This window comes from Pteronotus mesoamericanus, unplaced genomic scaffold (genome assembly GCF_021234165.1).
Source record: "Pteronotus mesoamericanus isolate MK-2021 breed Mesoamerican mustached bat unplaced genomic scaffold, CSHL_Meso_final contig_263, whole genome shotgun sequence".
NCBI classification, from domain to species: Eukaryota; Metazoa; Chordata; class Mammalia; order Chiroptera; family Mormoopidae; genus Pteronotus; species Pteronotus mesoamericanus.
Window position 1 is genome coordinate 4,943,883 of NW_026555112.1, and position 22,995 is coordinate 4,966,877.

The following is a 22,995-nucleotide window of genomic DNA, read 5'->3' on the forward strand; positions in this document are numbered from 1 at the left end:
TGCAGCTGAGATTGGGAAGGTTTATTATCTCTGCTAGCCGAGGGATTTGGAAATCAGGCAGGATTCCTCGACTTTTTCATCTGGTGATGCTTTTTGCAAACCACAGAGAAAAAACAAAAACTCTCCCATTTCCTCCCCCTTCCCTGCACACCCTGCCCACCCTGCCCCCCGCCCCCGCCGCCTTTGCTTTGAGCAGAAAAAGCACTTGCTTCTTAAAACAGCGCATGAAGGGAAAAATTATAACAAATATTTTGCATTTCTCTGGTGGCGGCACAGACTGAATTCCTTTCAGCCCCACAATGAGTTCTAATTTTATGAAATGTTTGGATTAGTCCCCAATTTTCCGGTGGAATTTAGGAGGCTTGTATTTGTACTTATGCTTGAAGCGAAGAAATCTCATAAAATCTGTGCAGTGTCTTGGGCCCAGTGGGACGTTCTAGCCAAGGACAAAATGACCATCAACAGAATGACGGGGAAGAAAAAGATCTCGCTGGCAGCTGTGGGCAGGCTTTTCGGATGGTGGTGTGTTCTTGAACCGCAGTCTCTGGGGCTTGGTTGGGCTGCATACCACTTCCCACTGATCATGGGCTATAAAAATTCCAGCCCAAGTACAATGCCTTGTACCTGACCTTGTTTCTTCAGTTCCCGGAGCCTGAGAACATTAGGGCATCTGGTAATTGAATGAGGCATTTGATAACACATGGTGGTCTATTCCCTCCCCTCCCCCAATCTGCCCGTAGCACATATTGCCATGTGGTATAATTTCCAGTTTACTTATCTCTTTTTGCCTCTAGACCTGCACTGTCTTTATGGACGCATGTGGCTGTTAAAATAAAAATTAATTACAATTGAATACAATTAAAACTTCAGTCCTTTGGCTGTACTCGCCACATTTTAAGTGCTTAATAAATAACCCTTTGTGTCTAGTCGTTACCATTGGACAGTGCAGAAAAGGCCATTTCCGTCATCATAGAAAGTTCTGAAGGACAATGCTGCTCTGGATGCTGAGTTTAATGATTGCAGGGACACACGCCACCCCTAACTTGGCTTGAGTAGCTCCATACGTAGCACTTGTCACCACCTGTAATTATCGCCAAGCAAACCGCACTTATCATTTTTTTCTGTCTCGCCAGTGTCTAGAACAGTGCCTGGTATGTAGTGAGCACCCAGTAAGGACTTTTAGAAAGAATGAATGAATGAATGAAGTTGTCTGATTCAGCATTGCTTTGCCTGTGCCTGACACACAGTGAGCCTTTAAAAAATTGAACACATTCTTCTAGAGTTGTAACCATTGAATGGCTTCATCTGATCTATTTGTTGAGCACAGACTGTGTGTCAGGCATCGTGCAGGGCTCTGGGGACACGGCGATGGGCAGACAGACGTGATCCTCTAGTTAAGGAGCTTATCCAATCCAATGGGCCTTGAATTTGTGGGGACATGTGAACCTCCTGGGTGTGCCTGTTAAAATGCACCATCCTCGGCACCCACCCCTGAGAATCTGATCCAGCAGGTCCAGGGTGGGACTCAGGGAGACCCGAGAATCTTAAGCGTTTTAACCAGGCAACTCAAGTGACTATGAGGGGTTTGGCCGTGGTCTGTACTTAGAGAAACACGGCAATGGGAAGCTAGTTGTTATATTCACCTGGGGACATACCACTCTACATCCTTCCATCCATACCTACTCTCGGGATAACCAGAGGGCTCTAACACCCTGGGTCCTTATATAGGGCCTGAAGCCTGAGGTCTCTGTGCTGTTATCCTTCCGTGGAGTAATAATAATAATGGCAAACAGTTGCATCGTGGGAATGGTGCCAGGTGAGAGTCTGAGTATTTTAAATCACCGACCGAAATTCATCCTTGTGGTAACCCTAGAGGGTGCGCACCATTAGTTACAGTGGATAAACTGAGGCTCAGAAAATTAAATTACTTGCCCACGTTTGCTCTACTCAAACCCTGAAGTGCTGTTCACGGTCACTGGCCTTGGAACAGCTGCCTCCCAAGTGCCAAAGGGACCTTTGTCTCCTTTTCTGCCAGTTGCTCAGAATCAGAATTCAAGTGTGTTATGAAATATTTAGGGGATTAACACATTTAGACATGATGAGCTCTTGACCTATAAATACCCACCCCTGGCCTCAAGGAGCGTAATTCATTCATTCAGCGGGCATTCCCTTGGGCCTACTATGCGCCAGGCCTGTGTGGTGCTGCCAGGTATGAGAACCTTGCACCTGGCCTAATTGGAGCACAGAGACATGGGCAGAGACTTCCTGAGAAAGTGTCACACCCAAGATGGGCCTGTCATCTAGACAGGAAAAGCAAAGCAAAGCTGAAAAACTAGGCGTTCCCTTATTTTGCTGCTTGTGATGCTGTGTTTGTGTGGTTTTGCCGTAGAAGTGCCCGTTTCACCCAGTAGGGCTTCAGTGTGTGTGTATTTGCATGTATGGTGGGGCGTCCAACATGAGGGAAGATGTGTCTGCCTTTTGCCCTCTTTAAACCACTTAACAAGGCAGGATACCCCATGGAGCTGGGAGCGCCCAGAACCCCTAACCCACTTGGGAGAACCTTGACAGAAGGCGAGTGGAAGGGAGAGAGGAGCAAACGTTTATAGGACACTCAGTGTGTGCCTTCTGCAAGACACTAGACGAGGCAGCTTACACGCATCCTTTCATTTCGCTGCAACTCTGTGACATGTAGGGGCTATTATCCCCACTTTGCAGCTAATGAAGTTGATGCTCAGAAGAGTAGCTGATGCGCTCTTGAACTCTTGGTAGCATCTGGGTTCAAAACTCAGTGCCATCTGTCCCCACTGTGGCTCTTCCCGCTGTACCACTGGTTCTCAGTCCCAGCTGAGCATTTGAATGACCTGGGGACCTTTTACAAGCTCCCTGGGGGTGGGGCCCAAATATCGGTGTTTTTAAACTGTCCTCTAGGTTGCTGTAATGCACTGTTGGAGTTGAGAGCCACTGGCTCACGTATGCTGGTTGCTGAGGCCCGAGGGTCCGCACTCCTGAAGGTGTCCCCATCTGTGGCTGGTCACACTGGGACCTGGCCGACGGGAAGATGGATCCTCTGCCACACTCTCGCCCCCATATGCTTTCTTCAGGGAGGACTGGAGCGTCCGAAGCCAGGCCACCCGACCCGGGCCAGGACCTTCGGCTGTGTTGCCTCAGAGGCTGCCCGTAACTCGGCAGCCGGCGTGTTTTCTTTTCAGGCCCCAGTTGTAGCGACCTTTGCATGTCTGAATTCGTTTCAGGGAAATAATTCCGTCCCGCAAAATTGATTCCCCAGGGGCTACTGAAGTACATTTGGAGGGACTTCTTTTAGTGGGGTGACCTGAAATGTCCTTTTAAAAGACGCTCCAGCTGTTCCGTTTCTCCAGCCCCTGTCTCACTTTGCCCTCTGACATCGTCCTCTCGACCTCCTCGTTTGAGGATCTCGCTATAGGGCTCTTACTTACACACATATAGGCAAAAGGTTTATTTGTCAATAATAGTAAGTTAAAAAGTGGTTTTGGAGCATGTACTGTTTGCTGGGCACGCTCCTGGGCATTTTCTCTACGTTATCTTTTTTTTTTATCTTTTCTTGGCAGTAATGAGAATAAACATGAGTCTGAAATCTGGGGATTTTTATCCTTAGAATGGCCTTGTTGGAGAAGGAGATGTTCCGTAGACCGTAGAGCCCGCCACGCTGGAGCAGTTGGCGTGGCTGGCGTGGCGGCGGAGGGTTGGCTGATGGAAGGGAGGGCAGGGGAAAAGCAGGCAGGAGCCCAAGGACCGGTACAGTTCAGCCTGGCGTGAGCCTCAGTCGAGGAGGTGGAGAACGCTGGTTAGTCTGATGCCTCGGTTACGTGGAAATAGTAAATTACATTACAGAGGTCTAAATATATTTTTCCAGGTAACTGAAGCTCGCCCAAAGAAGAGCCAATCTTTTAAAAAATTTTATCCATTTGTTATGGAAATTTCTCTTTTTTTTATTTTATTTTTATTGTTCAATCACAGCTGTCCCCCTCCCCCCCAGTACTCTCCCCTGCCCTATCCACCCTCTACCTCCCACATCCAGTCCTCCCCCCCACCCTCCTCTTGTCTTCGTCCACGGGTCCTCTATATACTTGTTCCTTGACTTGACCCTTTCTCTTCTTTCCCCGTTATCCCCATCCTCCCGCCCCGCTCTGGTCACAGTTTGTTCTTTATTTCCCCGTCTCTGGTTCTGTTTTGCTCCCTTGTTTGTTTTGTTGATTAGGTTCCACTATAGGTGAGATCATACGGTGTTTGTCTAGGAAATCTTTCTAAGTAGATGCATACCTTCTTGGTTCTTAAAACAAAGTACCTTGAAGGTAGTTAAACCTTGTCCTGATGTCTTTGGGGACTCCTCAGTGGGCCTCAGCCTTGTGGTTTGGAATTCTCGTGTCTGCTATTTATAGTTTGTCTCTTTTCCTTCATCAACTTTCATTCCTTCTTGTGACCTTTTTATGACCTTTTTAAACAGTAAAATTCTTCTTTTCCCTACAGCAAAAATAATGCATGCTCAATACTGAAAACTCACAAGACAAGATTAAAGGTGAAGTTAGCTGTCCTGTCTTGACTCTGTCAGTGAGGCTGTCTGCAGCGGCTTTCTAGCTCTCTTTTTCCACTTTCCCACAGATTTGCTCTGACCAAGCTTGTTAGGATTGGTAGTAGGAAGACTATGTGTGACCATCCGGGGGGACTCAGTGCTTGGATTTGATGATATTTCTTGGTTTTTCTAAGGGTTTATTGTCCTTCTTCATATAGTCTTCACAGCTAAACCGTCTCTGACAGTGAATCTAGTGAAGTTTTGTCTTACATAGTAGTGTGAGCCACTCTGGGGAAGTAGGGCTGGCCTGGGTCACCTAGTTACTATGTGGCCAAGCTGGGTCTCTTAACTCAAGGTACAATGCATTTCCCATTTTGCCACCTCTTTTTTATTGCATTTATTAGGGTGGCATTGGTTAATAAAACTAGGTAGGTTGCAGGTGTACAATTCTGTAACACATCGTCTGTCCTCTGTACTGTGTGTTCACCATCCCAAGGCTAATCTCCTTCCATCACCATTTATCCCTCCCCGTCTTCATCATCCCCTTCCTCCTTCCACCGCTCTTTCCCGCTAGAAATCACCATACTGTTGTCTTTTTTTTTTTTTACTTAATCCCTTCACTTTTTTCACCCAGCCCCCTAAATTTCTCCCCTCTGACAGCTATCAGTCTGTTCTCTGTACCTATGTGTTTGTTTCTGTTTTGTGCACCAGATTCCATAGATAAGTGAAATCATATGGTACTTGTATATCTCTGTCTTATTTCACTTAGCATAATACCCTCTAGGTCCACCCATGCTGTTGCAAAAGGTAAGATTTCCTTCTTTCTTATGGCCAAGTAATATTCCATTGTGTCAATGTACCACAGCTTTTTTACCCACTCACCTACTGAAGGGCACTTGGGCTGCTTCCAGACCTTTCACCACCTCTTACCTGTGTTCTGGAATGTGGGCAAAGAGATAAGGGTCTTTGGAATAAAGGAACTATTGCTATATTTGGATAACTAAATCCAGGAAAAACCTACCTTTACTTCAATCACCTTTTCTGCTCAAGTGGCAGATTTTTAAACTCCTTGTCTGAGGGAGTAAGAAAGAGAATGTAGCCTCCACTTCAGCAGGCCAGACACACTCTCTGTTTGAACATCAGTCTCAGATTAACAAGGAGATGGATTCAGAAATGCACTTGAGAGCCACATGCATTGCTCTCCATATAGAGCTTACATTTTATGACCTGCTTAAAAGATGTAGGGAACATAAATCTTGGGGAGGGTTGTCTTATTTACTTGTTTGTCTTTTCTGCAGATGGGATGCTTGCATCAGAGCCGGGCTGGCTTCAGATGTCTGCTCCAGGATATTTTAGCTGAACTGTATGAGTCCATTAAACAAATGTAAGAGTTTGGGAAAGAAGGGCTATGTCTCAAACCAAATGTTTTACATGGAGAACATCTGGGGAATATTGGTATTTGTGTGCACAGTACATCAGAAAGCAGCTTGGCGGGGTTCAGCTGGGATGTTTCTGGCCTGTGGTTGCTGGATTTGACAGTTTTGTTGTAAGAGAATGGTTCTTATGAAGTGTTGCCATAAAGGCTAGATCCCGGAAGGGTTGTCCTTGTTTCGCCGCACTCCCAAATTGCTCTGATTAGCTCCCTGGCCAGTTCGCCCACGACATTTGAGCAGTCTGATGTCTGAGCTAGTTTTCCCCAAGGCTTAAGTCCCAGAGAAGGGAAGCATCACAATGCCAGGACTTAGGGTGTTTCTTCTTTACCGTGTGTTTCCATAGATTTGACGAAATGAGGAAACAGATGTGGTCCAGTGGAAGGAGCATTAGCCACAGAGTCCAAGTACCTTGGTGGAAACTAGGGTGTTGACTTTATGACCTGTGGGGATTTGGGGACTTCTTTCCTCAGTTTCAGTGTCCCTGTCTTGCCTGTCTCATGGGGTGGTGAGGAGAGTAAAATAAAGTGGGGGGCATTGTATACAAAGGAGTCGGTCATTTACAGCATGGCATTGCACCTGTGGGTTTGTGGTCTTTCCCACAAGTACAGGAGCAGCGTGGAGCAGAGTGGGACCTGGGATATCATCTGGGCAGGCTGTCTGACTTCAGTAAATTGTAGCTACTGGGCTTGGTTGGTGGCAGTGGATGGATAGGTGAGAAAGGACCCATTCTCATGAAAACTAGGACTTTCGATATTTACCATGTTTGAGTCAGTTCAGCTCAACAAATATTTATTGAACGTCTGCTGTGGTGCCAGACTCTTTCTTAGATACTGGGGACGCAGGGGTCAACAAAGTAGTTCGGGCTCCTTTCTGCAGTCTCTGCTCGCTGGGCCTGGCATTGACCATGAATCGCCCTCCCTTTTGTTAGTTTATGTGCTGACTCTGTTTTAGGTAGCGTGGACAATGATCAGTGCGTATTAGTCTGCTCAGGCAGCCGTAACAGAATAGCACAGACTGAGTGCTTAAACAACAGAAATTTAATTTTTTACACTCCTGGAGGCTGGAAGTCCAATATCAAGGTGTGAGTAGGACTGGTTTCTGGTGAGGCCTCTCTCCATGGCTGGGAGACAGCTGCCTTCTCCCGGTGGCCTCACACGGCTTTTTCTTGGTATGCACGTGCTCCTTGGTGTCTCTTCCTCTTCTCTTAAGGACACAAGCCCTATCGGATCGGGGCCCCACCCTTATGACCTCACCTAACCTAAATTATCTCCTTAAAGGCCCTATTTCCAAATATAGTCACGCCAGAGAGCAGGGCTTCAATAAATGAACTTGTGTGTGTTGGGGGGAGGGGTGCGCGCGCACACACACACATAATTCAAGCAGTAATAACTGGTACTGTTTTTTTGGTAAATTTTTTTTGGTATGAATATTATTTGGCAAAAAATATGGCTCGACTTCCTGCACCTTTCTGTAAGATGTGTCAGATGATCCTTACTGAACTCTCACTCAACGCATCCCACAGGACCAAGCTTGGGAAGAGAAAGATGAGAACTAAGGAAGCCCTGAGGAAGTAGGGAGGAGGAACTGCTAACAGACGGTCTTTTCTGAGATTGTTGCTGGGATGAACGCCGCAGCCGTTTACAGACGATTGAAAATTCAATTCTGGGGAAAGAGCATCTCCTCAGTTAAATTCTAGGATCATGGGTCCACTCATTGGCATGAATTGTCTTGACTTACTGTCTCTTTAAAACTGCAACCAACAGGGTAGCACTGGTCCCCAGAGTAGAGTCAGGGAGGGGGTTTCTACTAGTAGAAGAGTGGGTGGGTGCAGGGCAGGGAGGAGCCCCCATGTCGGCTGCCCTTTCCAGACGGAGTGTAAACAACTTAAAGGGTAGGTCTGGGTCATGTTTTACAGCACCTGGATCAATGCCTTATTCGCAATAGATTTCCTAAAATTGCTTGCTGGAGAATTGACTCATTATTGCATCATTTTAGGGACACGCCTCCCAGGCCGTGCTGTCCGACTCCACCAGCTGCATGGACTAGGCTCACCGAGAGCAGCAAGGAACACCAGTGGTGGGTGTGTGTTTGACAATGGAAGTGGCTTAAATTTTAGCTTTAAAAAAGACCTGGGGTGGGGACAAGGCATTGTGGTTTTGGTGGGGCCTTCATCTCCAGAGACTCTGAGTGAGTTCATATTCACCAAACACCAACCATGTGCCAGGCAGGGGGCGGCGTCCTTTGTCAGTGTGGTTCGAGGTTAACAGTGTGGTCTTTGGGCTTTTTTTAGCGAGACCCAGCTCTCCTACTGATTAGTTGTGTGCCCCGGGACAAGGTAACCTCCCTCAGACTCAGTGTATGTCCAGCGAGAAAGCAGAAACAATAATGCTTCTGCAGGAATTTAATGGGTGAGAGGTTGAGTCGTTTACGGGGGCGGTGCCCAGTGCCTGGCACTGTGAAGGGCTCAGTGACTGACGGTTATTGTGAGTGCCCTTAGCTACTGTCGTGCATTATTTCCCAGCTGGTCGCTATTTGAAAGACAAGCAAGTTCAAGCTAAGTGATTTTGGGACAAGGATGGGTTGGATTCAACATTTGAGAGATTAGTAAGTAACAAAGGCTCAGTGGCAGGTGCCTGTGGAATGATGAGATGTCTGGCTGTGGTTTTATGGTTTTTAAGGGTCCTTTCCCCGCCTCCCAGCTTTATTGACATAGAACTTCTGTAAGTTTAAGGTGTGCGAGGTGACGATTTGATACACGGATGTGTGGCAGAATGATTACCACAGTAAGGTTAGCTAATACCTCTGTCCCCTCACATAACTATCATTTTTGTAATCCGTGTGTACGTGTGTTTGGGGATAACATTTAAGATCTACTGTCTTAAAATGTTTTATATAATTCAGCATCATTAACTATACTCACCATGTTGTACACTAGATTCCCCAGAACTCATTCATCTTGGAGCCAAAAGTCTGTGCCCTTTGACCAACATCCCCTACCCTCAGCCCCTGGCAACCACCCATCTACCCTCTGTTTTTATGTGTTTGGATCTTTTATATTTCACCTGTAAGTGAAATCACACAGCATTTGTCTTTTTCTATGTGACTTACTTTGCGTTGCATAACATTAAGTGTCCTTTTTAATGCTCTGGGTCCAGAGGCTTTTTGGTGTTCACTATGCACCAGGCACCTGCCAGCACGGGAGTTTGTATTGAAGAAAACAGAAGTGGTCTCTGTGCGAGTGAAACCTACAAGTAGTGGTGAGCGAGGTTATGAAAAGGGACCTCTACCAGCTTTATGGGGTTCATTGCAAGGGGTGGACGACGAGGAGGTGGTCAGCTGAAGACGTTAGCTGCAGATGATAGGGATCCTGGCAGAGATCCTGATCCCGGCAGCAGGAAATGCCTGCCTGGAACCGAGCATGCTCCTTGGGAGTCGGGCTGTCATCGCTTGGGGGGGGGGGCTGTGCATTTGTAGCCGGAGGTGCTGCCGTGACAAGCATCCCGGGCAGGTCTAGGGGGCCGTAATTAGCGGGCTGATAAGCATCCAGATAGATTTTGCAATGGGGCCGTGGAGCAGGAACCAGCCTGTTAACTCTCTGCATAATGGGCAACGAGAGCTTCCCTTGGAAGGAAAAGAAGCTTCTGCTTGGGAGGGAATGATGAATGAGGCCTCCCAGGGGACAGACTGCAGCCTGGGCTATTGTTCCTTCCTTGTCTGATCCGTCTTTGCACACTCTAATTGCCATAAATCAGTTTTTCGAGTAAGAGGGAGTCTGTCAGGATAAAAATAACTTCTAAAGAATCTCTTCTTTCACTTAGCTATAAAATCACCCGTGGTTAAGATATAAAATAAAATTGAAAGCCATGCCCCCTTTTTTGCATGTTATGTGCATTTTACCATCTCAAGAAATTAACAACTTGTTCTTCTTTGTCCTGCTCACCTGGATCAGCTAAATGCAGTTGACTGGTTCCCTTTCCCTTTGGAAGGCTACTTTTGTTTCGTAGGCCTTTTGTGTTCCTTGTTCATTGCTCCCAAAGTCAAGGACTCCCTAGTAATCTTTAAAGGCAATGTTTTTAGTGAATTAAGAAAAAATGGGATAAAAACCTCCCAGGTATGCCTATTCATATGTGATATCAAATCAGCCTTCAGAGACTAGAACAAGGTTTGGACCGAGTCGGACTGAAAACAGTGCCCCCAGCGTGGCTGTGTGAGGACAGCCCCCTTGCATTAGACGGAGCCAAACGAAGGCCCTGTGCCGCAAAACGGGTCATAATTTTCCAGCGCGCTTAGGAGTGTCCGTCACTCCTCACTTCCCCCTCTCAGTGCCTGGGCAATGCAGCGCTTCCGGGGACTTGGCCACACAGGAGGCTGCCTCACGTGTACATGTTGGACCCTTCCGTGGCAGATTCTGTCCTGGTGCTGGCTGCCGCTTGGAATAGAGGACTCCTTGCCCAGAGTGCTCTTGTGGGGCTGGAGTGAGACTCAGGACTCTTGCTGCCATTCTAGCACTGCTGTTAACTTGGGACCTGTGCTTGAACCTGCCTGGGCCTCAGTTTCCCCATTGGTAAAATGAGGGGAGGGGAGGTGGCGTAGAACCTGCTGCGGTGCCTGCAGCTCCGACACCTGCTGACGGTAATGATGTTAACCATGCCTCTGCCACAGTGCCGCGTGGCCTTCCGTGCCCACCATCCTACACACAGGCCGGCACCATTCCTACCCATGCCAACTGGAGGGGCGGGTACTCTTGTCATCCTTGCAGATGCAGACGCTGAGCCTGTGACGTCCTTTTCTGAGGACCTCTCTGTGCGGAGGGGCGCCTGGGCCGAGTTGCTGTGCCTGATGACAGGGCTGAAGCGCTGACGCTGGGCTTCTCAGCAGTTCTGGCCGGGGCTTGGCTGGACTTGGAGGCTGATAAATAAAAGTTGCACAACCCTAAGCTTATCCAAGCCGAGTTATAAACAGAGTCAGGGTGATCAGATGCTACCGGTGGAGGCAGCCCAAGTTGTGAGTAACCTCGGCCCTCGGGTCTGGCCCTCCTCTCCCTCCCCAGGGCCCTTGTCACCTGGAAGAAAAGCAGTGGTGCTTGAGAACTCGGAGCTGGTGTTGCGTTTGGCTTGTGGTGATGTGGAGTCCATAAATAGCTGCTTGGCCACTCGAATCCCAGCCACTCAGCCTTGCACTTTCAGCCTTTCTGCAGCTCCAGTTACCTGTGTAGTGTCTCTTGTGCTACTAGAAGCCTTTTCATGCAGGTGGCCTTGGGGGTGTTTATTAGAGCAGGCAGAGCCTGGAGACACTTCCAGAGGGTCCTGGTAAGAGAAGGCTCCTCATGGCCGCAGCCAGACCGACTCTCACAGAGCAGGCAGGGCGGCTCCGGGGCTCACTTTCTCTCCCTCCTTTGGACACATTCATTTTTACCAGGCATGGGAGCCCCAGATTGTGTGCTGAGTATGAAGTCATCCATTAGCAGCCTGTTTCCTGCCCTGTTGGCGGCCACAGGCTTGCCCCGGGCTAGGACGAAAGAAGCCTTCCATTTGCCAGCGGTAAATTAATTCAGGTCACCGAATCAGTCCCCCTCAGGAAGCAGCTGGTTTATAATTGCCCTCTATATAGATGGGCAGCTCATCAGCTTTCATTAATCACCGAATGCTGAACAGGACTGCATCATATTTAGGGTATGGAATAATAAGGGCCATCATAGCCACATTTACCCTGGTCTAAGATGGCATTTCTTAAGCTTCAGAGTCCACTGGCGTCACCCGGGACATCATAGAAAATGATTGTCAGGATACCAGCTTGCCCTCACCCTCTAAATTCAATAGATCCAGGGTGGGCCCTGGAATCTGCATTTTGACAGTTTCCCCCTCCCCACCCCATCCCAACCAGGGGATCTGATGCAGGGGGTGTGCTCCTCATCCTTTGGCAAATCATTCTCTCCGAGAACCTGACTATTGCTTGCTTTTGGCATTGCTGCTGGCGTAAACTTCCCCTTGGCCTTCTTTTTGCGGCCAGTCAGCCATAGCCACTATCTCGTGTTTACAAACCCCAGTGCCCGCCATTCAACAGAGTGTAAATCTGCCCGAGATTTCTTAGTCATTAATTCCGCTTCCCCTGTGGCATTGCCATGTGCAATAAAGACGGTCTTAGCTCAGTCCTTGAAGGGGGAGCGACGGAGATCAGGGACTGACTGTACATGTAGGAAAAAAGTCCCAGGCCTTTCTGAGGTCCACCTGAGCAGGCCCTGGCACCGTCAGATAAAAATCTGACTTGCTGCTTAAATTCTGGAAGTAGAACACATTTTTCATAGCAGGAGAAAAAGCACTATCATCCGAGGAAACAGCATCTCTGATGGGGAGTTTTGGGAAATAGAGGGTTGAGAGCTGAGTTACAGAGGATTATATTTCTAGAACCTCTTGCAAGATGAAAGGGCTGGTGGTGGCGAAAGGTGGGGTGCTATTCTTTGAAGAAGCAGCTCTTTAACACACGCTGCGCTCCTTGGCATCAGGGTGCTTCTTCTCAGAGCCTGTTGATACAACTCTTGGCTTCCAACCCGCTTCTGTCTGAAAAAACATCCATGTAACAACATGAATCAACAGGCTGGAGAGGAAGAGGCCTGCGGGCCCCATGGCAGAGCTGGCTTGGGTCCCTGTGGGTCCGGTTGCATCACTGCATCTCGCCTGAGTGTTTTCCTGAGTTGGCCGGGCTGCTCACAAAGAGCCGGGGGTCATTTAATTAATTAGGGGCTTTGGCTGCAAGGTGGTCTCCTGGGTGGTATTTGCCTGGGTGATGGCTGGTTACAGGCTTTCTGAGTGGAAGCCATTTGGTGATCCTGGGGAGCCTTGGGCCCGTGTGGCCCATGCGGAGCCCTACCTTGCCCGACCTCTGACCATCAACCAGACAAGAACGGGAATCTGTACACTGGCCTCCAACTTGGCTGCCTGGAGACCGCTTGCAATGGGCCCCTTGGTCAGAAAAGGTCCCTGGGCTGCCTGTGACTCGATGCCCCACAGCTCCCGTGGGACAGAACGTGGCTGGGCGTGAGATCACATCTGGTGAATGGTGGGGCAGCTGCCAACTCCTATTGCCAGGTAACCGCAAACTTGCTTTCACTAAGTGATGCTAATGCCGCGTTTATGGCTCTGTGTCTTCCCTGCTGCTCACTCCCCAGTCCCCTCTCCCAGCACCTCACATGTGACCCTGCAAGACTTCATCTGCTTGGAGGGGGCCCATCGCACTGGCCTGGGGAGACTGTTTGGGATTTTATGAGAGGGTCTGTCACCTGCCACATTGGCTGTCCATCCCAACTTTATCCACAGACTCAAGAATCAGTGGCCTCTGGGCTCAGCCTGCCTGGGCTGGAGTCTGCGCTCCATCGTCTGCAAGCTGTGTCATTTAGGGTAATGCTTATGTCCTCTGCCTCAGTCTCTTCCCCTCCAAACGGGGGTGTAGTAAGGATTACATGAGATAAGGTCCACCGGCACATGGTAAATGTAATGAATGTTAGTCACTGCTGTTATTTAGACTGCATGTTGATATGGTATAAGAAAAAAAATAAATAAAGATGTTGGTATGTCAGGGCCAAAGGTAGAGCACAAAGCTGCTCAGGGTGGGTCCTCGAGCCTGAGTTACTGGCAACACCTGAGAGCTTTCTAGAAATGCAGAATCCCAGGCCCCTCCTGAGACCTTTGGATTCAGAATCTGCATTTTAACAAGATGCCCGTGACCCCCGTTTGAGAGGCACTGTGCTAGAGCACTCCCTGCAGGCTGACACATGACAGTGACTGAGCTTCCATGGGAGGTGGCTGCGGGGGACCGAGAGCAGTGATTTTTCTGGGCTAGAGCCTCAAATACGCACACAGCCTGCCCAGAATGCCCCTCACCCCAAAGCAGGCCAGGAGGACAGTATGTGGACATGCAGGCTGGATATGAATTTTAACCTGCTCCTCCTTCAGTGTAAATGTGGGGAGGAGAAGCTGCGTGGGGGAGACGGGGAGGGGAGAGGTCTGTGAGATGATACACTGTGCGCTCATCACCCCTTAAACGTGGCCCAGGACCCCTTATCCAATAGGCCTCATTGACAGTCACCACCATTCACTGTGTGCCAGGCACGTTGACTACATTATTTCCACTCCTTCCAACAGCCCCAGGAGGTACGACTTGCTAAACCCATTTTACAGATGAGGAAACTGAGGCCTGTGAGGCTGAGGCTTGCTTGAAGTCAGCCAGCCAGGAAAAGCCTAAGCTTTTACCGTACTATCCTGCCGAGGTCACCAAGCTCTTAACGTTCACAGTGGCCACGGGGCGGGATGCAGAGCAGGTGGTTTGGGGTGATTATTCACAAAAAGGAACACCTCCCTCTGCAGAAGAGGAGACCGGGCTCGTTACATTTAACAAGGGATGGGAATTGGCTGGGCTGAGTTTGCCTCTTAAACAGGCAGGCACCGCAGGGCAGCGCCGGCAGGCCCCCGGCCGGACCTGCTGCTGCATACGGTTTAAACATTAAACAATGGGGTGGCCTTATTTAAAGGCAGACTGTTTTATAAGGCACACGGTGCCGTCTAGACGTGGGGACCACTTACAAAAGTTGCTGCGTTGCGTGTTGGGCTCAGACACCTGACTTCCCCGCCGCAGTCATCGTGAAGGCGGAGCGAAGTCTGACTCGTGCTAGAACAAATTGGATTTTTGTGTTTTTTGGAGGGTGTATGATTTCAGACGTTTGGTTATCTATTCCTGCTGGACCCTTTACTTATCTTCATTTTTCTCTGTAGATGTGGTGGGGGGGCGGTGAAGGAAAACCAGAGAGGATCTTTTTTCCATAACGCTGTCATCTCTGTGCATGTCTTCGGTAGCTTTTGGTCACGAGGGAGATTATGTAATTGTGTAATTTTTCTCTCTTGTCCTTGTCTCCCTCCCTTTCCCCCACCTTCAGGGCTGGGGCAGAGTCGTATTGGCTACCTCTTGTGTTGTCTCAGCATTGTGCTTGGTACCTGGTAGGCATCAGCGGAGTCAGTGGATGAACAAATCCAGAAAAGCTCAAGGGGATAGTTTAAGTCGGCGTTTTCACTTTAAGGAGGAAGACTGCATTTCCTTGTTCACATGGTTGGGTAACCATAAGAAAGAGTCGGAGGAGGATGGCCTGAGCTTCAAGTTGTTCATCTTCTGTCTGGTCTCAGGCTCCGGTGCCATACATGGTAGGCCCCAGCTGCTCTGAGCTTCTTGACATTTCAGATGAGGGTACAGTTTAAAGACCCAGGAGACAGATGCTCCAGCCCTCTGTGTTCTTTGTGAACAAATGTGGTTTCCATTCCCAAGGCCTTCACTCACTGCCTTGTGAGGAACCAGGAGGAATTCAGGTTTGCTCTGACGGTGAAAGGAGGGAGGGAAGGAAGGAAGGAAGGAAGGAAGGAAGGAAGGAAGGAAGGAAGGAAGGAAGGAAAGAAGGAAGAAAGGAAGAGAGGAAGGGAGGGAGGGAAGGAGGGAGGGAGGGAAGAAGGAAGAAAAGAAGGCCCTGTTTATGGGGAACTCTCTCCAGGTTAAACATGCTTGATATTTACTGAACATTTACCCTGGCCCAGGCACATCTAAGGCCCTGGTGTGTCATCCTCACAGGGCACCCACAAAGCTGGTACTGTTATTTCCCTACTTGACAGATGAGGAACGTGGAGCACAGAGAGGTTATGTAACCTGCCCAAGGTCACACAGCTAGTGAAGGATTTTCACTGGGAATTAAAGCCACATTGCTAACCATTATGCAATACAGCTGCACTGTGCCCTGGCTCAGTGTATCCTTCAAGTTCATGAAGCGGGCACTACATTCCATCACAGAAGCTACAGTTACAGATCTCCTTCTTCCTTTTATACAACTGTTTAAAAACATGACAACCATTCTTAGTTCTAAACAGGCCTCAAGCTGGATTTGGCCCATAGGCTGAAAGAATATGCAGCAAACAGGGATGCAAGATAGTTTCAGATGGTACAAAACGCTCCCAAAAGGATAGAACAGGGAAGGGTGTAGAGGAGGTGGGCAGGGGTGGCCTTATCAACCAGGGCCTCCCTAAGGGGGTGGCATGAAGCTAAAGCTTGAATGATGAGGAGGATGCGAAGATCTGACGTGCATAAAGCGCTTAGCCCGGAGTTAAGTGCTCCTGCTATTATTACTATCGTTATTATTTTTGCAGTTTGCCATTAACTGGCTCTGTGACCTTGGGAGCTGAACGAAAAGGGCTCCCTCTGGCCTGGGCAGTCGCACGGCGGTTCTAAGTGATTTCTAGCATCCGTCTCCTCCTGACGTCCCACCACCCCTTTGAAATAGGGGATAGAATGAGCCCTCTCTTACATTTTCAATAGAAGATTCATTGTTGGAAGAGGGACGCTTTTGGGGAGGGACAACCGCCATGCTTATTAACATTAATGGAGTCCTTTTAGTTTCCTCAGTGCCGAGTGGGGTTTTATTAGAATGTGGACACTCCCCTTCTCACACTGGGCTGGAAGCGCCCCCCTGGCAAAGGCACCGTGGGACCCTCGGCCTCTGGCTCCCGTTGGGGGAAATTGACAAGTGGGCTTATTTTCTCATCCCCGCAGTGAATGTCACTACCCTCCCCCGACCCTGGATGAGGAGAGAATGTATTTCCTATTGTCATTTGACAATAGGGCCTCCTCAAGGCCAAGTTCAGCCTGCTGCATAATCAAAGGGGTGGCTTCGCCCCTCCTCCCGTCTTTAGTTCAGGGAGGAATGTAGGAGTCGGTCCAGCAGCCACCCACGTCCTCCAGGCCTGTGTGTGTTCACTGTCTGCTGCCTCCCAGAACCAGCACTCAGGCTCGCCAGCCCCGCTCAGATGAAATAAAGCCTCCCAGTCATGTCTTTACATTTGACGTAAGCACACAGAGGCTTTCCTCGCTACCTACTGTATCGGGCCGTCGTGAGGACTTGGGGTAGCGCAGAGCCTGGCCCTGTGGTGAAAAGGGGCCTTGTAGCTGGAAGCTCGTTCCTCTCTGGGCGCCGCCTTTTATCCGGCGGAGTGTCTCGTGTTTCCTGCCTGCTTTCTTCTTCCTTGATTGCCCGTGTAGGTAGGATGTCCAAGAAATCCCAAGTCATCTTCCTACTGTGCATGTCTCTGTGGCGTTGTTGTTTGGCAGGAGTGGTTCCTCCTTTCCTGCTCCAGTTTCACTATCACCTCTCCATTCCGGGCTCTCATCGCCTTGTAGCATCAACCCCTGCCTCCCCCTCTCCTCCCTCCTTCCCTCCTCTCCTCTCCTTTCCAGGCCGTCTGTCTACCTGCCTGCCTGCCAGCCCGCCTGCCTGTCTTCCCACACTGTGTTTTCTCAGGCCTGCCACGTGCCAGGCATGGTGTTAAGCACTGAGATAAAGCAGTGAGTAAGATCCCCACTAGTGTAAAGTCAAGTAATGACACAAAATCTGATTTAATTACAACGGGGGAAGGTTCTGCCACGGAGAAGTACAGGGAGCTGCTGGTCAACTTAAACTGTTTCGGGGAGGTCAGTAAATAGCAACAGCAACAAAAAATAGCTTCCCCATTCTTGTTGCATTACCGGTGGAGTCACTGAATTTTCGAAATGTATTCTACGTAGAGTGTTTAGCGGGGGACCTGGTGGAAACTGGAAGTTTGAATGTTCACAGATGTGGTTACAATACTGCCAAGGGCCCCTGGGCTTTACCCTTTGTAAGTCAAGGTGTGACCCTGGGCTGCAGATAGCAAGGCCATTCTTTTCCCCCTGGGGCATGTTATGGCTTCGGAATCCAGAAGGATGGTTTAAAAGCTTTCCTCGGGGAAGGCGTGGGGCAGGTGAGTTAAGGCCACAGACACACCAGGTTGGAGGTCACGAAGCAGGCTTTTGGAGCTGGCAGCACACTGGTTGGCAGGCTTCCTTGTTCCGCGTGGATACCTCCCCACCCCCGCAAGTGGTTTCTGTCCTCCTTAGAGCCAAGGAGAATTAAATTACCAACCAACTTGCTCACGAGCAAAGATGAATCCATTGGCAAATATGTTTTTCCTTATCGGATTCCCACTGTCATTTAATGTCATTTAATTTATGGATTTCTTTTGAGTAATTGCTCTGTGTCTTGGCCCTGGCACATCTCACAGGTTTGGATTTGCAGGTACGGAGCTTTCAGAATCCCCTGGGGCTGGGCAGGGAGTCTCGCTGTCACTCCCTTGGTTTTACCCGGATTTTCCTCTAGCGCAGCCTCTTTGTCACATCCTGTGCTGCTGAGGCTGCCTTGGGCAAGGGGAAGGGTGCTAAGAAGGATTTGGCTTCTGAGCAAGTGCAGATGCAAAGCGTAACCTGGAGTCTTAAAACCCAAGACGTGGCCTCCAGATAGGGCCTGCAGTAAAGCTGCTTGTGGCCAATGCCGTGGCAGCTGCCGGAGGAGCTGAGTGATACTGATTTCACCTCTCCGTGTTTAATCATCGATACCCTGTAAACCGAACCCTCCGTCTTCCGTTTTTCTTTTTTCAAAGGCTCAAGATTCCTAGAGTAAACAAATCTGGCCACGTGAAGCAGCCTCCGCTTCCAGAGAAGGAAATTCATCCTCCCAAACCCCTGGCTGTGAAAACCTCATGTTTTCCGTTGTCGGGAGAAGGGTGTTTCTGCTGTAAAGGGAAGACATGATGGGGGGTATTTGGAAGCTTTGTTTTGGTTATTGTCAATTCTGCCAACATGTAACATCTGTACTTATTTTCCAAACTCCCCCAATAGCTGATTTGCATCTGTTTAGTTCTCTGAGTAACATTTCATTTCCTGACTTTACAGGTTGCTATAAAATCCATTCGTAAGGACAAAATTAAGGATGAACAAGACATGGTTCACATCAGACGAGAGATTGAGATTATGTCATCCCTCAACCATCCTCATATCATCAGTATTTATGAAGGTCAGTGATTTTTTTTTTTCCATCCTCGTATCAGTTACCATTTCTCATACCACGAGGCCTGCCAAGATTTTTAGGTAATTGCCCTTTTGGGCAGGAGCCAAGTATTTTTCCTCATGATGCAAAAATAGCCGGGTGTTATCTCTTACTTGGTTACCTTGAATACAGCCAGACACGTAGCGCAGCTCACTTTGGTCATAAAATATCTCCAGCTCGTGCCTTCTTCCGGCTTCCCAGTTCCTTGGAGGTTGCTAAGCAACACACCTAATAGAAAGCCAGTAGGTGGGACAGCCATGGTTTCTGAAAAAATGGCAGTTTTTTGGGTGACCCAGTAGCACTGGATACATTGGAAACGTCATTCTTCAAAGCTGGTGCTGAGGGGGCGGTATCATGAGTCACTCAAAGTTAGGCTCTTCGAGTTATGAATGACCTTTGAGCAGGTCCAGAAAACTTGGAGAAAAAAGAGGGATCTATTAATGCAAATAGATCCAAGTTGTACCTGGTGTTTATGGAACAGCAGGGAGGGAAATGGCTTATAAAAATGCTCCCGCTTCAACTTCTTTGGTCTCTCCTGGGAAGAAATGGAGAGTATAAATTTCCCACAGCTTCTCATTCTTTAAAATATCCTGGAAAAATATTACATAAGCAATATATGTGGTTATTGCAGAAATGATTAAAATACTAATGTTACAATTAAAAAATAATTTCTGTTCTCTCTGTTTGATAAAAAGCTCTCTGTCCATATTTACATTTTTATCTACTTCTTTCTATCTGTATGTGTCTTTTTCCAAAGTTAGATCATACAGTTTATACTGTTTTGTAGCTTGATTGTTTTTCATTTTTGTATTATGCATCTCTTCTTATGTCAATAAATATCCCCTACAGGGACGTTTTAAAATGCTTTATAGTATTCCATTTATGGAAATACCATAATTTATTGACTCTAATTCCTTTTGTCAAACATTTAAGTTGTTTCAAGTTTCTGGTTATTATAAACAGGGCTTTAGTGACCATCCTTGGATGTCATTTTTACATTCATTTCTGATTATTTTCTTATGAAAAATTTCTAGACTTGGACTTTCCAAGTCAAAGTGTTTCTTGAGGATATAAATGTATATATATTTACTTTCTACATTAATATATAGCTTTATTTCCATAAAATTGATACACGATTACAGTAAAAATAAGTTCACATATTATACAAAGCTACAAAAATTGTGAAGCTTCTGGAAATCTCAACATCCCTATATGAGCATTATTAGTGAACATATTTCCAGGCATTTCTTCCTGTATCTACATATATACAGAGAATATTTTTTAATATATGACGGAGTCAGAAAAATGAACCTATTTTTAATTTCTGGTCTGATTATGAGAAGTTACACAGTAAGAGCTAAGATAATACAAAAGGGTAGAAGTTTCTCTGGTATTTGAGTTCTCCTTCTTCTGGCTCTCTGCTGTTTTTGTTCCTCACCTAGAAGGAAATGGTGATAAGTTTGTTTATTTTGATTTTAAGGGACATTTCCATTCATTCAGCCACTTACTCATTCCACAGACATCTCTTGCAGTGATTTTCAAAGTGTGGTCCCTGCAGCATCAGTATAAATTGGGATTGATAGAAATGCAGGTTCCCGGGCCTCACCTGGGACCTGCTGAATCAGCACCTCGGGGGGAGGGGGCGGGTCATCTGTGTTTTAACAGCTTGGGAACCATGGGTCTGCTGAGTGTCTACTCGTGACTCTGTGTGAAACGTGGTTAGAAATTTCCGAAGAGGAACGTGGCAGGGATCTCATGCTCAAGAAGTGATGCAAGGCATGATAGAAAAAATGTTCCAGAGATGTGTAAGCAACATATTCTGGGACTGTGGAGGCCTGTGGGTGAGAAGTTTTCATGGAGGTGGGTGGTATCTGGGCTGGGCCTTGGAGAGTTTTCTTTTGAGGAAGAATTGGCTAAAGGAGAATTTCAGGCTGATAGAACAAACCTGAATCTGCCTGGTGAATGAGGGGACTTTCTAGAAGTCAGAAGTGAGAGAGATATAAAGGGCAGGATGAGAGTGAGTTTTAGGAAATTCTGAGTGTTCTTGTTCCCGTTGGCCCAGTTGCTATGGAAACCTGAAGGCAGAATATTGTATGGTGGGACCAGGGTGGATCACACGTCCTGTGAATATTTATGTGTTTGGCATTTCTTGACCTAGAGCAGGAGCTGCCTGTATCAGGAAGGCAGAGAGGGAGTGTTCTCCCAGCATGAAGTTCCAGGTTCTTTATCTGAGAGGCATCTGGGGGGACCGGAGTCTGACGTGGAGAAGCCTGGCTTCTCCACTCCACCTGGGAATCCTACAGACCGGAAGGGGAACAGGGTATCTGTCTGCTTCCTAAGGGAAGGCCGGAGAGGAACCTTCATGGAAGAACATTCTATTATCAAGGTCAAGCCGGCTTTAGTCCAGTCCCTGCTGGAAGCTTCAAGAAGACGAGAGGCCCTTGCTTAGATGGGTACCAGTGGGAATTAAAGTTCGTTGGATGACTCGAAATAATCTCCCTCAATTCATATCGAGAAGGACTCCACTCATCTCCATTCATAAGCCCCCCTGAAGTGCTTTCAGGGAGTTAGGAGAGAGCTTGCGTTCTCACATCAGACGTGGACTTTGGGCAGAATGGCAGGCCTCTCAGTGCCTCAGTGATCCCATCCGTAAAACAGAGGGGAGTGCCCGGCCTCTCTCATAGGCTTGTCGGTGGGACTGAATGAGGCGGTACCTGTGCTGGTGAGCTCAACAAGGGGCATGATTGTGAAGACAGCGCCATCATCGTTAAGTGGCTCTTTACCTGCTGTCCGCAGTCAAGGGTATTTTACGGGGCTCCATAAACCCTCCGGAATAGTCTGTCACCACATTGCCTAATACAAAAGCAGAGCCACAGGTGGATATTTAAATTAAAAGTCATTGCAATGAAAAAATGTAAAAATTCAGTTCCTTAGTTGCACTAGCCCCATTTCAGGTGCCTGACAGCCACCTGTGTCTAGTGGCTGCCTTGCTGGATGGTGTAGACACAGAACATTGTCTTCATTACAGGAAAGAACTATGTTGATATAATGTGGGAAGTGTGTGGGTTACTTTTGTTTATGGGGGGGTGGTGCATAGCTTTCATCAGACTCTCGGAGAGATTCCTGACTTCGAATAGGCTGGGAAAATCCCCAGTGCCACCAGTGTTTGTCACCTGCAGGGTGCCATACAAATAAAAGGTGGTGCTGTTATCCAGAAGACTCCCAGGGACTTCACTGTGGTCATTTTTTTCTTTTTAATTTCTTAGAGATCTCCAATCCCTGCTCTGTTCTCTTGCTCTTCTCCCACATAAGTTCTGTTTCTCCCACATCCACTCAGAAACTGTGGAGGGCGCAGGGGAGAGGGCCAAGGCACTGTCCAGCTCTCACCGCTTAAACTGTGACCCCACAGTCTTCAGGTCTTACGACTTTATCTGCTTTGCTGCCCAGGACCCACCCCAAGAGCGCCGTTCTGAGAGTGAAGTTCGACATCCGGACGCCTGCAGGCCAGGTGTTCCCATTGGGCAGTTGTGGAAAGGGAGGCCCTGGATGGTTCATGACTTGCTGGGTGAATGAGTTTGCTGGGGCTGCCACAACCAAGTGCCACAGACTGGGGCACTGAAACAACAGAAATTTCTTGTCTCACAATCCTGGAGGCTAGACGTCCAAGATGAAGATATCAGCAGAATTCATTTCTTCTGAGGCCACTCTCCTCGGTTTGTAGGTGGCTGCCTTCCCCCTGCGTCCTCACAGCATCTTCCCGCTGAATGTGTCTGTGTCCAAGGTTCCGCTTTTTATAAGGACACCAGCCCCATTGGATTAACGTCCCCCCCCCGCCATGACCTCATTAACCTCAGTTATCTCGTTAAAGATCCTGTATCCATAGAGGGTCACGTTCTGTACTGGGAGTTAGGACTTTCCTACGGGAATTGGGGAGGACCCGGTTCAGCTCCTGCCGTGGCGCCATGGCTAGCTGGCGGCCCTAGCCCACAGGTCTTCTGACCCCATTCGTTTTTTCCCTCTGCCAGGCCTCAGCCCTGTGGTTTTGACTTTGCGTCTTGTTTTGCTGGCTCTGCATCGACCTCTCTGCCCCA

The 22,995-nt window shown here is 48.2% G+C and overlaps 1 protein-coding gene across 1 annotated transcript in view; it reads left to right on the plus strand.

Annotated features, from left to right (window-relative positions):
- The window catches only part of NUAK1 (NUAK family kinase 1), a 72,790-nt gene that overhangs the window by 14,092 nt on the left and 35,703 nt on the right, over window positions 1-22,995 (plus strand). Inside the window, exon 2 of the mRNA XM_054574589.1 lies at window positions 18,751-18,871. Coding sequence (XP_054430564.1) covers window positions 18,751-18,871 — 121 coding nt within the window. The remainder of the gene's footprint in view (window positions 1-18,750; window positions 18,872-22,995) is intronic.